At 39.4% G+C, this 13175-nt stretch overlaps 1 protein-coding gene across 6 annotated transcripts in view; it reads left to right on the forward strand.

The window, feature by feature from the left end:
- Nucleotides 1-13175, forward strand: part of ATP8A2 (ATPase phospholipid transporting 8A2) — a 417881-nt gene that overhangs the window by 223820 nt on the left and 180886 nt on the right. For all 6 annotated transcript variants that reach the window (XM_020788593.3, XM_072993721.2, XM_072993722.2 and 3 more), the window contains 2 exons: nt 2507-2690; nt 7361-7471. In XM_020788593.3, coding sequence (XP_020644252.1) covers nt 2507-2690; nt 7361-7471 — 295 coding nt within the window. The remainder of the gene's footprint in view (nt 1-2506; nt 2691-7360; nt 7472-13175) is intronic.

Below are 13175 nucleotides of genomic sequence, written 5' to 3' on the forward strand. Positions count from 1 at the left end.
TTCCTTCTTTGTTCACCAAAAGACCATCTGATGCACATAATAATTGATGTATTTCACTTATGCAACCCCCTGTTTTGGCTACAATTCAGGCTGGAATTTTTACTTTATGGGTCGAAGTTAAACTATGCTGTACTTTTGTCAGTATTTTCTGTCATCAGAACCCATAAATGTTAGAATTTAAAACTAATGAGCTTCTGTGTTGCTTTAGTTTCACTTGTAAATTGACATCTCTATAGGATGATTAGTAACATGGTATATCAGTCAGTAAAAGCCTTTCCAGAGATGAAAGTGAGCACAGAAAGACTGATGGTACGGCTCTCCAGTTAATTAAATGTAGGTCTAGAATACTCTGAGCCTCTGTTCTTTACAGACAAGAAAACCTTAAGATGCAGAACTTCAATACATATTTCTCCCAGCTATGGCCATTCTGTTTGGTGTTGTTGACATCAGGCTGGAGAACGTGCTTTAGTATGAGGGGGTGTACAATGTAAGGAACTAAACTTGATAATATAATAGCTCGGGTGATAGTTGACAAATGAGTATCAACCAGATCAGATCACTGGACATCTTGCCCAAAGTTTGGGAAAGTTACTTTTTGGAGACTACAGTGGCTGGAGTCTCCAAGCCACAGACCATGCGGGCTGGAGAATTCTGGTAATAATAATCCAAAAAAATATTTTTCTAAACTCTGTTCTAATCTAGGCCTTCTAAAGACTAGCTTTCCAGGGCCTCGAAGAGACTTTCTCGGCTATGCTGCTAGAGTTGTATTGCGCAGAGATGAAACAAATTACCTCTCCTGTGCAAAGCATTTTAACTTCCTCTCTGATCTATGGTCCGACATCCTTTGGCCAACATATTGTATGGAAAACTTTAAACTTCTCTCCTTTAGAACAGGGCAATCAGACCTTGGATTTGTGAAATTTGTGGGGAGGGGCTTGTTCCTTTAAAAAAATGTGAGCCTGAATACAAAAGGCATAAAGTTGTATCCAAATTAATCGTGTTTAGATCTGACCTATTGAAATCCATGGGACTTAAAGTAGTCAGGCTGACACTTGTCCCATGGATTGCAGTAACATGACTATGTCTAGATATTATGATCCACCTTGTGTCCCCTTATCAGGAGAAAGAAGGCCTATAAATAAAACAAATGTGCAATTCTGAGTTATGCCAAAATACTTATACTGGTATAATATTTGGTTGGATTCTGGCCAGAGAAACAGTGGCTTCTGTTGGAGAAGAGAAAATTTGAAGGTTTTCTCTTTCACCAAGCAAAGATGAATTGAGTCACAATTTCATCTCTAATCTAAACCATCCTAAAGGGTGAGGACCTTCATTGTGGTGACTGGGAGCATTTGGAATTGAACAGATCACCTAGGGCCATAGGTCTTCTTTTCGGTCCCACGTTCCTTACAGACATGTCTGGTATACAGACATGTATGATATAGGGCAGAGGTGTAAAACTCAGTTTCATCTTGGGCTGTGTTGACATTATGGTTGCCCTCAAAGGGCTGGTTGAATCTGTAAGACTGTATAAATGTATCTACTCTTTATCATATTAAATATAATCCTCCTAATTCTATTATCACTTTCTGACTCTTTGCTGCTTGGAATGCTGGGATTAGAAATCCCACTGGGCTGATTCCCAGGATCCTTGTGGAGCATTATCTTGACCGAGTAAGCGCCTGCATATTGTATACTGCACAGTAGCAGGCAATACTGCGAAGGCCACATGAAATGGCCAGGTGGGCTGGATACAGCCTGTGGGCCTTGAGTTTGACACACGTGATGTAGGGCCTTCATAGTGGCTACTCCCAGGCTATGAAACTCTTTTCTGAGGGAGGCTTGAGTGGTTCCCTCTGGATTGTCCTTTCACCAGCAGGAAAATAATTTAGTAGGCTTTTGGCTACTGATCAGGTGATGATAAAAATCTCTTTATTGGTAGGTGCTGCTTTTTGTCAGATTTTTTACAAGGGGCATTTAAGTGTATTAGTTATGCAGTTTTAATATAATAATAATAATTATTATAATAATATATTTATATTCTAAATTAGTATGCTTCTAAACTATGGCTGTTTTTTTTAACTTATGTTATGAGCCACCATGTTATGAGAAAAGTTGGATACAAATTAAATAAATAACAGTCTTAAAAAGAATTAAAACACCTTTCAGTAATCAAATTATCTGACATTTCTGAGTAGTGTTCTTCACACACACTTCAATATAGCCACTCACTTGAAGGCATTTGAAGCTCTTAATTAGAATGCATTCTTGCTGTAATCTGCACTTACTTTGTTTACCATATTTATTTTCTTTTCTGTGTATATATGCATATGGAAGATTTGGCATAGATTCTAAAGCCTGAAGTGTTAGACTAGGAAACTTTCCAATAACTACCCTTTTTATACAGTACATCTAAATCTAGATTACAGCTGTCCTTCTACAAAGTCATTCAAAGTTTAGTGTGTGGGAAGCTGATGTAGGTTTTTTTTTCTCCTCTCCTTCCTAGGGTTTCTCCTCTGCAGAAGTCTGAAATAGTCGACATGGTCAAGAAGCATGTGAACGCCATCACCCTGGCCATCGGGGATGGTGCCAATGATGTGGGAATGATCCAGACAGCTCATGTCGGAGTGGGGATAAGCGGCAATGAAGGCATGCAAGCAACCAACTCCTCTGATTACGCGATAGCACAGGTTAGAGTCCCTCAAGGGAACAGCTGCCATATCCTGTTGAAAGAGGTATTGGCTCAATGGGCAGGATCAACACCTCATTGCTGATCCGAAGGCCAAGCAATTTTCCTCTCTCTTTCCTTGAAGTCTGCTGTCTTAAAACAGACATGTCACATAAGTGCTTGGGATCCTTTCCATGATGCTGGGCCATGAGCCATCCTCTGCTGAAGGTTTAGGTTTCTCTTTCCTTGTCATCATGCTTCAGTCCTGAATAACTAAAAAGAGGGGCTGCTCATTACACCTGTCAAAGCCCAGCTAATTATAATTTTTTCAGCTCTTGATCTGGACATCTGTTGGTAGAGAAAATTCCACTGTATGACTAGTAACTAGTACTCTGGTGCATATTGCAGTGAGAAAGATATGAAGGGCAGCTACTGACTGCTATTTTGGTTCCTCATTTGTAGCCCATTGGAAGGAGAAAAGGGTGATCAGCAGCCTGGTGAACAATCCTGCAGTTTGAAAAAGGAAAGAGTCAATAGAGCTTGGAAGTCTCCATTTTGAACTGCAGTGCTCAGGTGCCTGCAATTAGTGGGGCCATTGTAGTCCAAAAAAACAACTTTTCTACACCCAATCAATAGCCAAAATCGTGTTGTGCACAGCAATGACGATGTCACCATCAGTAGCAAATTGCTGATGACTAAAGGCAAATCACTACTGATTAAAGGTGATTTTGAGCTGCCTTCAGCTCATACACAGTGCAATGAATTTGCATGCACCCCAAATCATACAAGGAAGCCTTAAATCAGTAGCAATTGGCCAATGCTGATGACATCATCCCTGCTGTGCACAACAAGATTTCAGCCAACAAGTTGTTCTCTCCTGTGATTCTAAGCTCCTGTGACATTTTACAAGGCAATGAGCACATATTGCCTTGTCTTTCCATTAAAAAGAACTTGGAGGTTATGCCCTAATATACAATACCATCATTAGATCATTATAATATCTGCATGGAGAAACATAGCCATCATACCAATCATTTAGAAGGCTCAGTAGTTTATGCTATTTAATATGAAAAGTTTTTGCTTTAATATCTTGGCTTTCTGTCGGCATTGGAAGCAGCAGTCTTACCTCCTGAGGAGAGACAGACGTTCTTATAATTTAAGCAGATGCTAAACAGTAGTGATGAGCATTGTAGGAGCTCCAACTGAACTCTTTTCAGCTGGTGTTCCTGGACTTTATTTTCACCCATGGAGTTAACTGCCCAGGTTTCCATGTGTTTGAAATCAAACACTGACACTTGAAGGGAGCTTCTTTGTAATTATAAGTTGTAATTATAGTCAAAAATCTCCCAAAATAGCTACTGTTATTAGTACAATTTCTAGGAATATAACTGAAATAGTTACTTTTTATTATTTAAAAGGCAAAATGCAGTGGCATGAGACACAAAACAAAAGTTGAACCATTTAGTGAGGCAGCAGCCTCTCAAAGTACACTGGTGCCTAAACCAGGGCCTTGAGCAGCATATATGTCTCAACTTACCAGGTTTAAAAACAACCTTCCCAGGTACCAACTGCTGTGACCTGTTCCGGTCCAGGCTGAATCAGGGATTACTGAAACATTACTGGATGTCTTTGGAACTAGGAAAAAGCAAGGACAGAACCTCTGAACCCTCTGCTTCCTCAGAGTAACAGGAATAGACCTGGTAGCAAATAATCAGGCAGAGGCTGAAATGCTTTTGGCATAATGATACCTGTCAAAGGCTGATGATGCCATCATCAGGGGTGAAGATTTGGATATTAAAGACTCTTTGGATATTTCTGCTTCTGTCCTGGGGCTCTCATGACTTCCATGTAATCCCTTTCATTGTCAGGAAGCCATGGCAGCTGGGTGGTGATGGTGGAGTCTTTAATTATAAAAAATAGTCACTGCTGGTAATATCATCCTTCCTATTTGTTTTCAGAGACTCCAGAATCAAAGCATGGACGTATTTGAGAAGGCATTTTGGATATTAGATATCAATTGTTTTGTTATCCGGAGAAGAAATCTATTATGTTCACATATTGCCCTGGTTATATAATTGCTTATAGAAGTTCTTATTAAATGGAGATTGGCCTCATGTTTCCTAGAGAAGACTAGATTATATTTCTTTTCTGTCGTTCACATTGTGCATTTCACTGAGATAATGAGTGCTGGCAGTCTTTGGGGTGCCTGAGGCGAGCCCAGACTGGCCGCCACCTCACAGTCCTCACTGCTGTTTGATTGATTCTGCAAGGTGACAAGCACCACAGGGTTGATTCACACGCAAATCCCAATTTACCCTTTTATATACACACATTAGTTCATGCTGTAAAGATATGTGTGTGCATGTGAGTGAAAGGGGGGAAAACTTCAGATTGTATTGTTTCTTCTTGTTAGGAGGCGAATGCAAGATTGCTTAGCAGTGAGTGCATGAAGACTGCAAACAGATAAATAGCAGAGTCTCAACTGATGCCTGCATCTGACTTCTTCTGCAGCTGCTTCCCCTGATTGGGTCACATTCTGTCTCAGGCTCTGCCAAAGTCCAGACCTCTGTCTTCTCCTGAGTTGATGCTAAACAATTCAGCATGTGGAAAGGTCCACTTCTAGACATCTGAGTCTTTGGGATGAATTTTCCAGAACTTGGAAAATCTCCTTTTTTGGACTATGGTGCCCAGAATCCCCTGGGATTCTGTGAGCTGTCATTCCAAAAAAGGAGGAAAGAAAGAAAGAAAACTTTCAAATGGTGGCTTTTTTCTCCCAAAACTTTCTTCTTGAGTGAAGAAAAATACTCTGAGAGCCATGGCGGTGCTGTGGATAAAATATTAGGATTTTATTATGGAAGCCTATGTTCAGAATCGTCAATTGGTTGTGGAGCTCACTGAATGGCCCTTGAGAAGTCATTATTCATTAGTCTAACATACATTAGAGGCATGTGGTGCAGATTAAAGGATGGGGTTCCACATATACCACTGTACGGGCTCCTTTGGCAAAGGGTCTGCTAAATAAAAGAATAATGGTTTTATAGGCCACTCGCACCTCTAATAAAGAGGCATGCCTCAAACGGGTACTGAGAAACACAGGGAACTTCAGTGTGATTATAAACTGCCCAGTGCATTTCAGTAGTATAAAAATGCAAATTATAGTAGTAAAGTGACATCTCTCTGGACTTCTCATTACTATTGCATTAAAGTTCCCTACAGTTTTCAGTACCAGTTTGAGGCATGCCTCTTTCCCTGTTTCCCTTTTATATTTAGTTTTTATCTATGTTTTGTCTCCCATTGTGATCACATTGCATAGATCGCAATGACTAAGGATGCCATTATATAGAGGCTTATCCAGAAATAAGAGATAATGGCCAGAATCCCGTTTGTGGGGATGGTGGTGGTGATTTCGGGACCTTAAATGCCCTCCTCCTTCTATTCTGAGGCCTCCAAAGGTTTCCCCAGTTCAAAGGGGATTCCCAGGAAGCCTCAAAAACTGAAGGGGAGGAGAATAAGAAACTTTCGATTAAAGATTAAATGCCATGATCAGTCCTCCTCTTCTTTATAGGAGGAGTCTTTGCGGCACAGTGGTTAAATTGCTGTACTGCAGTGAAAAACTCTGCTCACAACCTGGGGTTCAATCCCAGGTAGCTGGCCCAAGGTTCACTCAGCTTTCCATCCTTCTGAAATTGGTAAATTGAGTACCCAGCTAATGGCGGGGGGGGGGGGGGAAGCAGTGTGTAGTCTGCATGATTAATTTGTAAACTGCCCAGAGAGTGCTTTAGGCGCTATGGAGTGGTATTTAAGTATCACACTTTTCTTATGCATGCAGATGCAGGCCAGCAGGATTCTGGCCACTGAATAGCATAGGCCTTTTATGTTTGAGGTTATGCACAGAGGATTGTGTTTCTTGGACAATAATTCAGTTCATGCGATTATTAGAAGTAATCCCTGTTTAATTCCCTTGTATTCAATTTAGATTAAGAATATTCGATTCTTACTGGTGCATTCAAGTAAGAGGTTTTTCACCTAACTTCCTTTAGCATCGTTCAGTGACTTTGAGGTAGTAATTTCCACACAGAATAGATTCCCTGCATGCCACTCTATCCAAGAAAACTGAGGAACTGAGACTGCTCTTAGCCCAAGCATTAAGAAGAGTCATGTTACAGGATGTTGCTGCAAACACTAGGTGCCCAGAAGGCACAAGGAGATGGAAAACTGTTTTTTGAGCAATTGCCAATATACCTGCATACTCCTCTCAGCATACTGGCTGGAGTATTCTGACAGCTGTAGTTCAAAAGAAGTAAATTTTGGTAGAACTGGGAAAAGTTTTCCAGATTTGCCCTCCCAAATCTGAGGAACAGAAGCCCTGCTGGATCAAGCCAAAAGCCTATTCTGGTTCAGCTCTCTGTTCGCATAAAGGCCAAACGAATGCCTCTGGGATGTCTACAAGCAGTGGCCGCTGATGGTCTTCAACACCTCCTCTCTGCTTAGTGCTCCAAGTAGGCTGCCCCCTGTGGTGAATGCAAATATTTGCAGTGGGAGAGGGCCAAATGTAATAATCTGAATTCATCCTGACTGCATGTCATCCAAAACACACATTATATAAAAACAGCTGTTTGAATAACTAGGCATCCTCAGTTACTTTTGCTGTAAATATAAAGAGATCTAATTTAATCATTTTTCTTTCTCCAGTTTTCCTACCTGGAAAAGCTATTACTCGTCCATGGAGCCTGGAGTTACAATCGAGTGACAAAATGCATATTGTACTGTTTTTACAAGAATGTGGTTCTGTATATTATTGAGGTAAGCATTTGTTTCTTGTTTGAACCTCAGTTGGTTGTTATGAATGGATGTTGCCAGAATCCTGTTACTTAAATATGTGGAATAAACTGCATTGGAAAATTGTTACTAGTTAAGAAATGGATGCTTATATTCCTTGTCACACAACTCACACAACTTGCCTATAACAAGGAATACTATTGTTAATTTCATAACTGGCAGCAGTTTGCCATTGTACTTAAGTCGGTGGACACAAGTAATAGAATTCTGGCGATTAATATTACTTGTGCCATTTTAAAAAATATACAGCCAGCTAACTCTTGGGACCAGCTTAGAAAAGTGTTGTTTTTTAACTGCAATTTGCAGAATCCTCCCAGCTAGCATGAGAGTAGCCATATAGGTTTAACTATCTAACAGATTCATAGATTAATAACCAGTGTTTTGAGTTATTAACTGTTAAATGTTACTGTATGAATCTTTGTGTATTCAATTATGTTTGTGATCATGAATTAACGTTGTCACAATTTTTTTTCCACAAGGCTCCTCATCTTTTAATACCTCTATAGTAAGCAACTATGATATGGTCCACTCTGTGCTCCAAATACTGTAACTGTATCTACTGAATTTAGCCAGTGCAAATAGGGGGATAAATTAATGTTCATTTGTTGTTTTTAAGAGGGTTTACCAACATTTACAGATTTCTTCATGGTCAGGAAGGAAGAATCATGAGGTTCAAAGAAATTCAAGTACAAAACCGACAAGACTTCCCTGTCTTTAACTTAAGCCGTTCTGAAAATGAGAGATTGCGATTTCTGTACCGCCATAGGTCTGAATAGACAGTGTTTTGCAAAGTTTAAAACATCAAACCAAAACAGCTGGCAGAATATTTCCTGCTAGAAGATTTCAGAAATTTGTCCACAGATTATTCTCCTAACTTAACTGCTCTGCTGGCTAAGGTTTACCAGCAGAAGAACAGGAAGGGGTGTAGAGAAATGGTAGGAAAGGAAGAAAACAACTGAGTTATGCCAGATTCAGACGTCCTCTAGGAAGGAACAGGGCCACAATGTTGTCTCCTGTTTGGAGATGCCAGTGTTTTAACCTGGTATTTTCTGCATGCAGAGCAGGTAACATCACTGAACGTCTGGTTTTCCCTATCTGTCTACGTTTGTTATGACCTATCCTGCACATTTCTGCTTAATTTCACTGGAAATTCCACTGGAGGTTTCCTCTTGTCTGAAGAATCGTTGTAGTGACCCATGTGTAACTGAGCCTTACAGGGCTGCCATTCTTGAGGCTGATCATTTCTTTTTAAAATTCTTCTTAGTAAAGGAGGAGATTGTTCTGAATGATGGAGTTTGAGGATAGCCAGACTTAGAAGTTACAGAGGGCTACTTTTAGAAAGGGAACAAGGTTGGGTTAAATAAACAATGAGGAAATGTCTGAGGGAGGGAAATCTAGTGCCCTATGCCCCCTCCTCTTGGGATCTCCAAGGTCATATTTCAGCATATTTCTAAAGCCACTAAAAATGTAAATGCTTGTACTAGAACGACAACTTATAGCAAGTCATGATAAGTACTTGTGAGGCCTGTATATTTTGTAGTTCAGCATTAATATTTTCAAATCTGCTAAAGTTTCCAGTGCATTTCTAGTTATTATGTTATACTCTTTCTTCCCCCCTGTTGTTGTGAGCAAAATAATCTTCCTTGATTATGGTCTGGATCTCATGATTTCGTAGATGACATGATATATAAAGCCTGATAAGGAATACACTTTAATTTGAGAAAAGTAGTATCCTGGAATATAGTGTGTTTTACATGCCATCAAGTCAGAATTTATAGCGACCTAATGAGGCTTTCAAATAGGGATGTGGTGGCGCTGTGGGCTAAACCGCAGAAGCCTGTGCTGCAGGGTCAGAAGACCAAGCAGTCGTAAGATCGAATCCACGCGACGGAGTGAGTGCCTGTCACTTGTCCCAGCTCCCGCCAACCTAGCGGTTCAAAAGCATGTAAATGCGAGTAGATTAATAGGGACCACCTCGGTGGGAAGGTAACAGCGTTCTGTGTCTAAGTCGTACTGGCCATGTGACCACGGAAGATTGTCTTCGGACAAAATGCTGACTCTATGGCTTGGAAATGGGGATGAGCACCGTCCCCTAGAGTCGAACACGACTGGACAAGAAATTGTCAAGGGGAACCTTTACCTTTTTAATGAGGCTTTCATGGTAGGTAAAATATTTAAGGGTTGGTTTTACCAGTTCCATTCCCCTACAGTCAGTTTCCATGGCTGAGCGGAGATTCAGACCCTGTTTTCCAGAGTTCCTAGTCCGTCACTCAATCCACTACACCACACTGGGAATATCTATATTTCATTCAAAACAACAGCATTTTTGCTGGTTCAGTGGCTCTGGTTTATAATTCAAAGTGGTTACCAAGTCAGAAACAGAAGCAAAAGTTAAGTGGCATACCCTTTTGTTATGATGGAGCAAAAATCGCTATTAATCTTGGCACCAACCTGAGGAAGCAACTGATTTCTGCTGGTGCTAACTCTGGGACCATTTTTAGCACTATGAGACAGAATCAGTCAGAAGAGTCTTCTTTTTTTATGCTTTCTCCTATGGCAATAGTCATGGAGCTATGTTACTTACAGACATTCTGATACAGAAAGCTGTACTTCCCATACTTCCTTGGATGCACTGGGGGTGGGTAGGGGATGGTAGTCCCTCAAGTAGGAGGATCACCACCACTGTGGGAGCACAGTAAGCAAGAAAGAGGGTGAGAGTTACACAGGAAAAACAATAGTATAGAATCAATATGGAACCTACATCACCTGGAACAGAATCCTATTGGGGATTGATTCTAGAGTAGATGTAATTGCATACATTGTAGCAGTTACTTGCCAATAATAAAGAAGCTGCCACTCATGTATCATCACCATATACCTGAGATGTAATTAGGAGTGCAAGCAACAACTTAATTAATGGAAACCTGCTACTGTGATTTATGTGATTACACTTAATTCCAGTTTAAGTCTCCACTAGGATTCTGAGTATAGTATGATACCTTTATTTATTTATTTATTTATTTATTTATTTATTTATTTATTTATTTATTTATTTATTTATTTATTTATTTATTTATTTATTTATTTATTCCCCACCCATCTAGACCAAAGTCTACTCTGGGCAGCTTTATGGTATTAAATATGGACACATAGAATATTTTATGTGCAACTGTGGCCAGAAATTGTATTAGTGAATTGTTGCTAACTAAGAAGGTTGTTGTTGTTTAGTCGTTAAATCATGTCCGACTCTTCGTGACCCCATGGACCAGAGCATGTCAGGCCCTCCTGTCTTCCACTGCCTCTCGAAGTTTGGTCAAATTCATGTTGGTAGCTCCAGTGAAATTGTCCAACCATCTTGTCCTCTGTTGTCCCCTTCTCCTCTTGCCTTCATACTTTCCCAGATATTATATATACCTTCACACAAATGTGGAGAAACTCCATTACTCCAATGAATACCTTTATGATGGACATATTTAAAGTTCCCCTTATAGTTAAAAACACAGTAGTTGCCTCACTGAAAATGCTTTCATTTAAAGGAGCTGGAGGGGTTACACTGTTTATTAAGAATGTTGTAGATCTTGTGGAAAATAATAAAACATTTACATCTTGCTTCTGAGCGGAGAAATGTACAAAGTTTGAATGTAGATGTCGTATACTGATCTCTCCCATCTTTTAGTTTATATGGGGATGAGTAAAGACAGGAGGTGTAAAGCACATTTTATTTATTTATTTATTTATTTATTTATTTATTTATTTATTTATTTATTTATTTATTTATTTATTTATTTATTTATTTATTTATTTAACTTATATGCTGCCCACATTACCCTGGGTCTCTGGGCGGCTTACAGCATTTAAAATACAATAACAAGGCAAAATAAAAGGGCAAAATAATTAAAATGCTTCCTCTTCTCTCTGCTTCTTCTCTGCTTCCAAAGCCACTGTCAGAGAAATCTTGGATAAATACATCAGTAGAGAAGGCTCACAGTTTGATTCAGGCAGCATTCTATAGTTCATTTAGCTCCTGATAAATTTAACTTTGTCCCTGGACAACATTACAGATATCCATCTGTGCTAGTCATTGATTTATTTGTGTTTCATTATGTTAGACTTCATGTAATTCTTCTATTATCACATTTTATTATAGCAAGAGATTTGCTCCACATCTGTTGAACAGAAACGTTTCTCTCTGGAGGTGCTATAAAGCTTCTCTTAGAAGTAAGAGCCACGAAGTATAGCTGAATATAAGTGTGGAAGAATGTTAAAACATTTCTCCTGTGTCACAACAAGAAAAGCAGAAAAACAGGCCAGATCAAAAGTGGTGATGTGAGTGTGGATGAAGAATTCAAAACCCTGTGTAGATTATTTTGTCGAACTAGCAAAGCAGATACAGTATTTTCCATTTCAGAAAGAACAGAGGAAAAAAGAGCCCCAATCCTGCATAGTAATCATTTGAACAATTTATTTCCATGCTTCTCATTTGCTTTATATTGATACATGAGGAACCCATATGAAGCCTTGGTTTTGTAGTGTCAAATTACAGAATGTCAGCTTCTTTTACATAAGTTTATCTGTGCTAAACAAGTACATCTTACCTAGAAGAAAAGTTTGTCTTATGTTAAAAGGAAAGATGGAGAACTTTTAGCCATCAAATATTACTAACTACATTTTCCACAGTACTTTCCTGTTTGCTATGCTTGGTGGGCCTGATAGACGTTATAGGACAAAATTATTGTCCTACCTACATAGGTAGCCCATTCGTATGTCAAGATGAGTAAGAGTGAACTTTGCAATTTTCAGTGCTTACCAAGTGACACTTAGGTTACAACAGGCCTGGATTATAATTACAGATAGCGTATAGGCAAATGAGCCCCCAAGCTTCTGTGTAAAATGAAAGGACCTGAAAAATGCATGAAAAATACAAAAGTGAAAGACAATTAAAAATGCATAGCAAAAGAACCACCCAAAATGTTGTCATTCACATCCCTAGTTGCATTTATAAATGAATGAATCATTGTATATATAGCATTGCAGCTAAGATCTTCATTCTTATTCAGTTTCATCTGGGTTAATTAAGATATTTAGCAGTCATTCTTTAAAAGTACAGTGTTCACATGCAAAACGAATAAAATAATATCTGAAATCTAGTAGAAGAACTTAAACAATGTAAGGCTAATGATGTCATTGGCTGTGATGTCATTGGCTGTGGTACCTTTTCAGAAATTACAAAATTTCAACTCCCGCTCCTGATGGTGCCAAGGCTCCCTTGATCCCTTTTGTCGTGGGGAAGCTGTTGGAAGCTACAAGATGGGAGTAAGTCTTCAACTTTTGAAAATTGCTGCCAGCAAGATGGTTTTACTACTGGCAACAATTATCAGAAATTAAAGACCTCCTCCCCTTATCCTATGGATCCCAGTGGCTTCCCCACAATGAAAGGGGTATCAGGGGAGCCTTGGGACATTTGCAGGGGATGAACTCAAAACGTTTGGCAACAGTATTTCAGCCAGTGTGAGTCCAGGATTATGGCAAAATGGCATGAAGCACAGAGACTACTAAAGCTCCCATCTCATTTAGGGCTTCGTTTGTGAAGCATGCAGATTCATGAAGAAAATTACTGGTGTGTTGGCTTGATGGACAGCCTAAGTTAGATCATTAAAATGAATTGTCA

Source organism: Pogona vitticeps, chromosome 3 (genome assembly GCF_051106095.1).
Source record: "Pogona vitticeps strain Pit_001003342236 chromosome 3, PviZW2.1, whole genome shotgun sequence".
Taxonomy (NCBI): domain Eukaryota; kingdom Metazoa; phylum Chordata; class Lepidosauria; order Squamata; family Agamidae; genus Pogona; species Pogona vitticeps.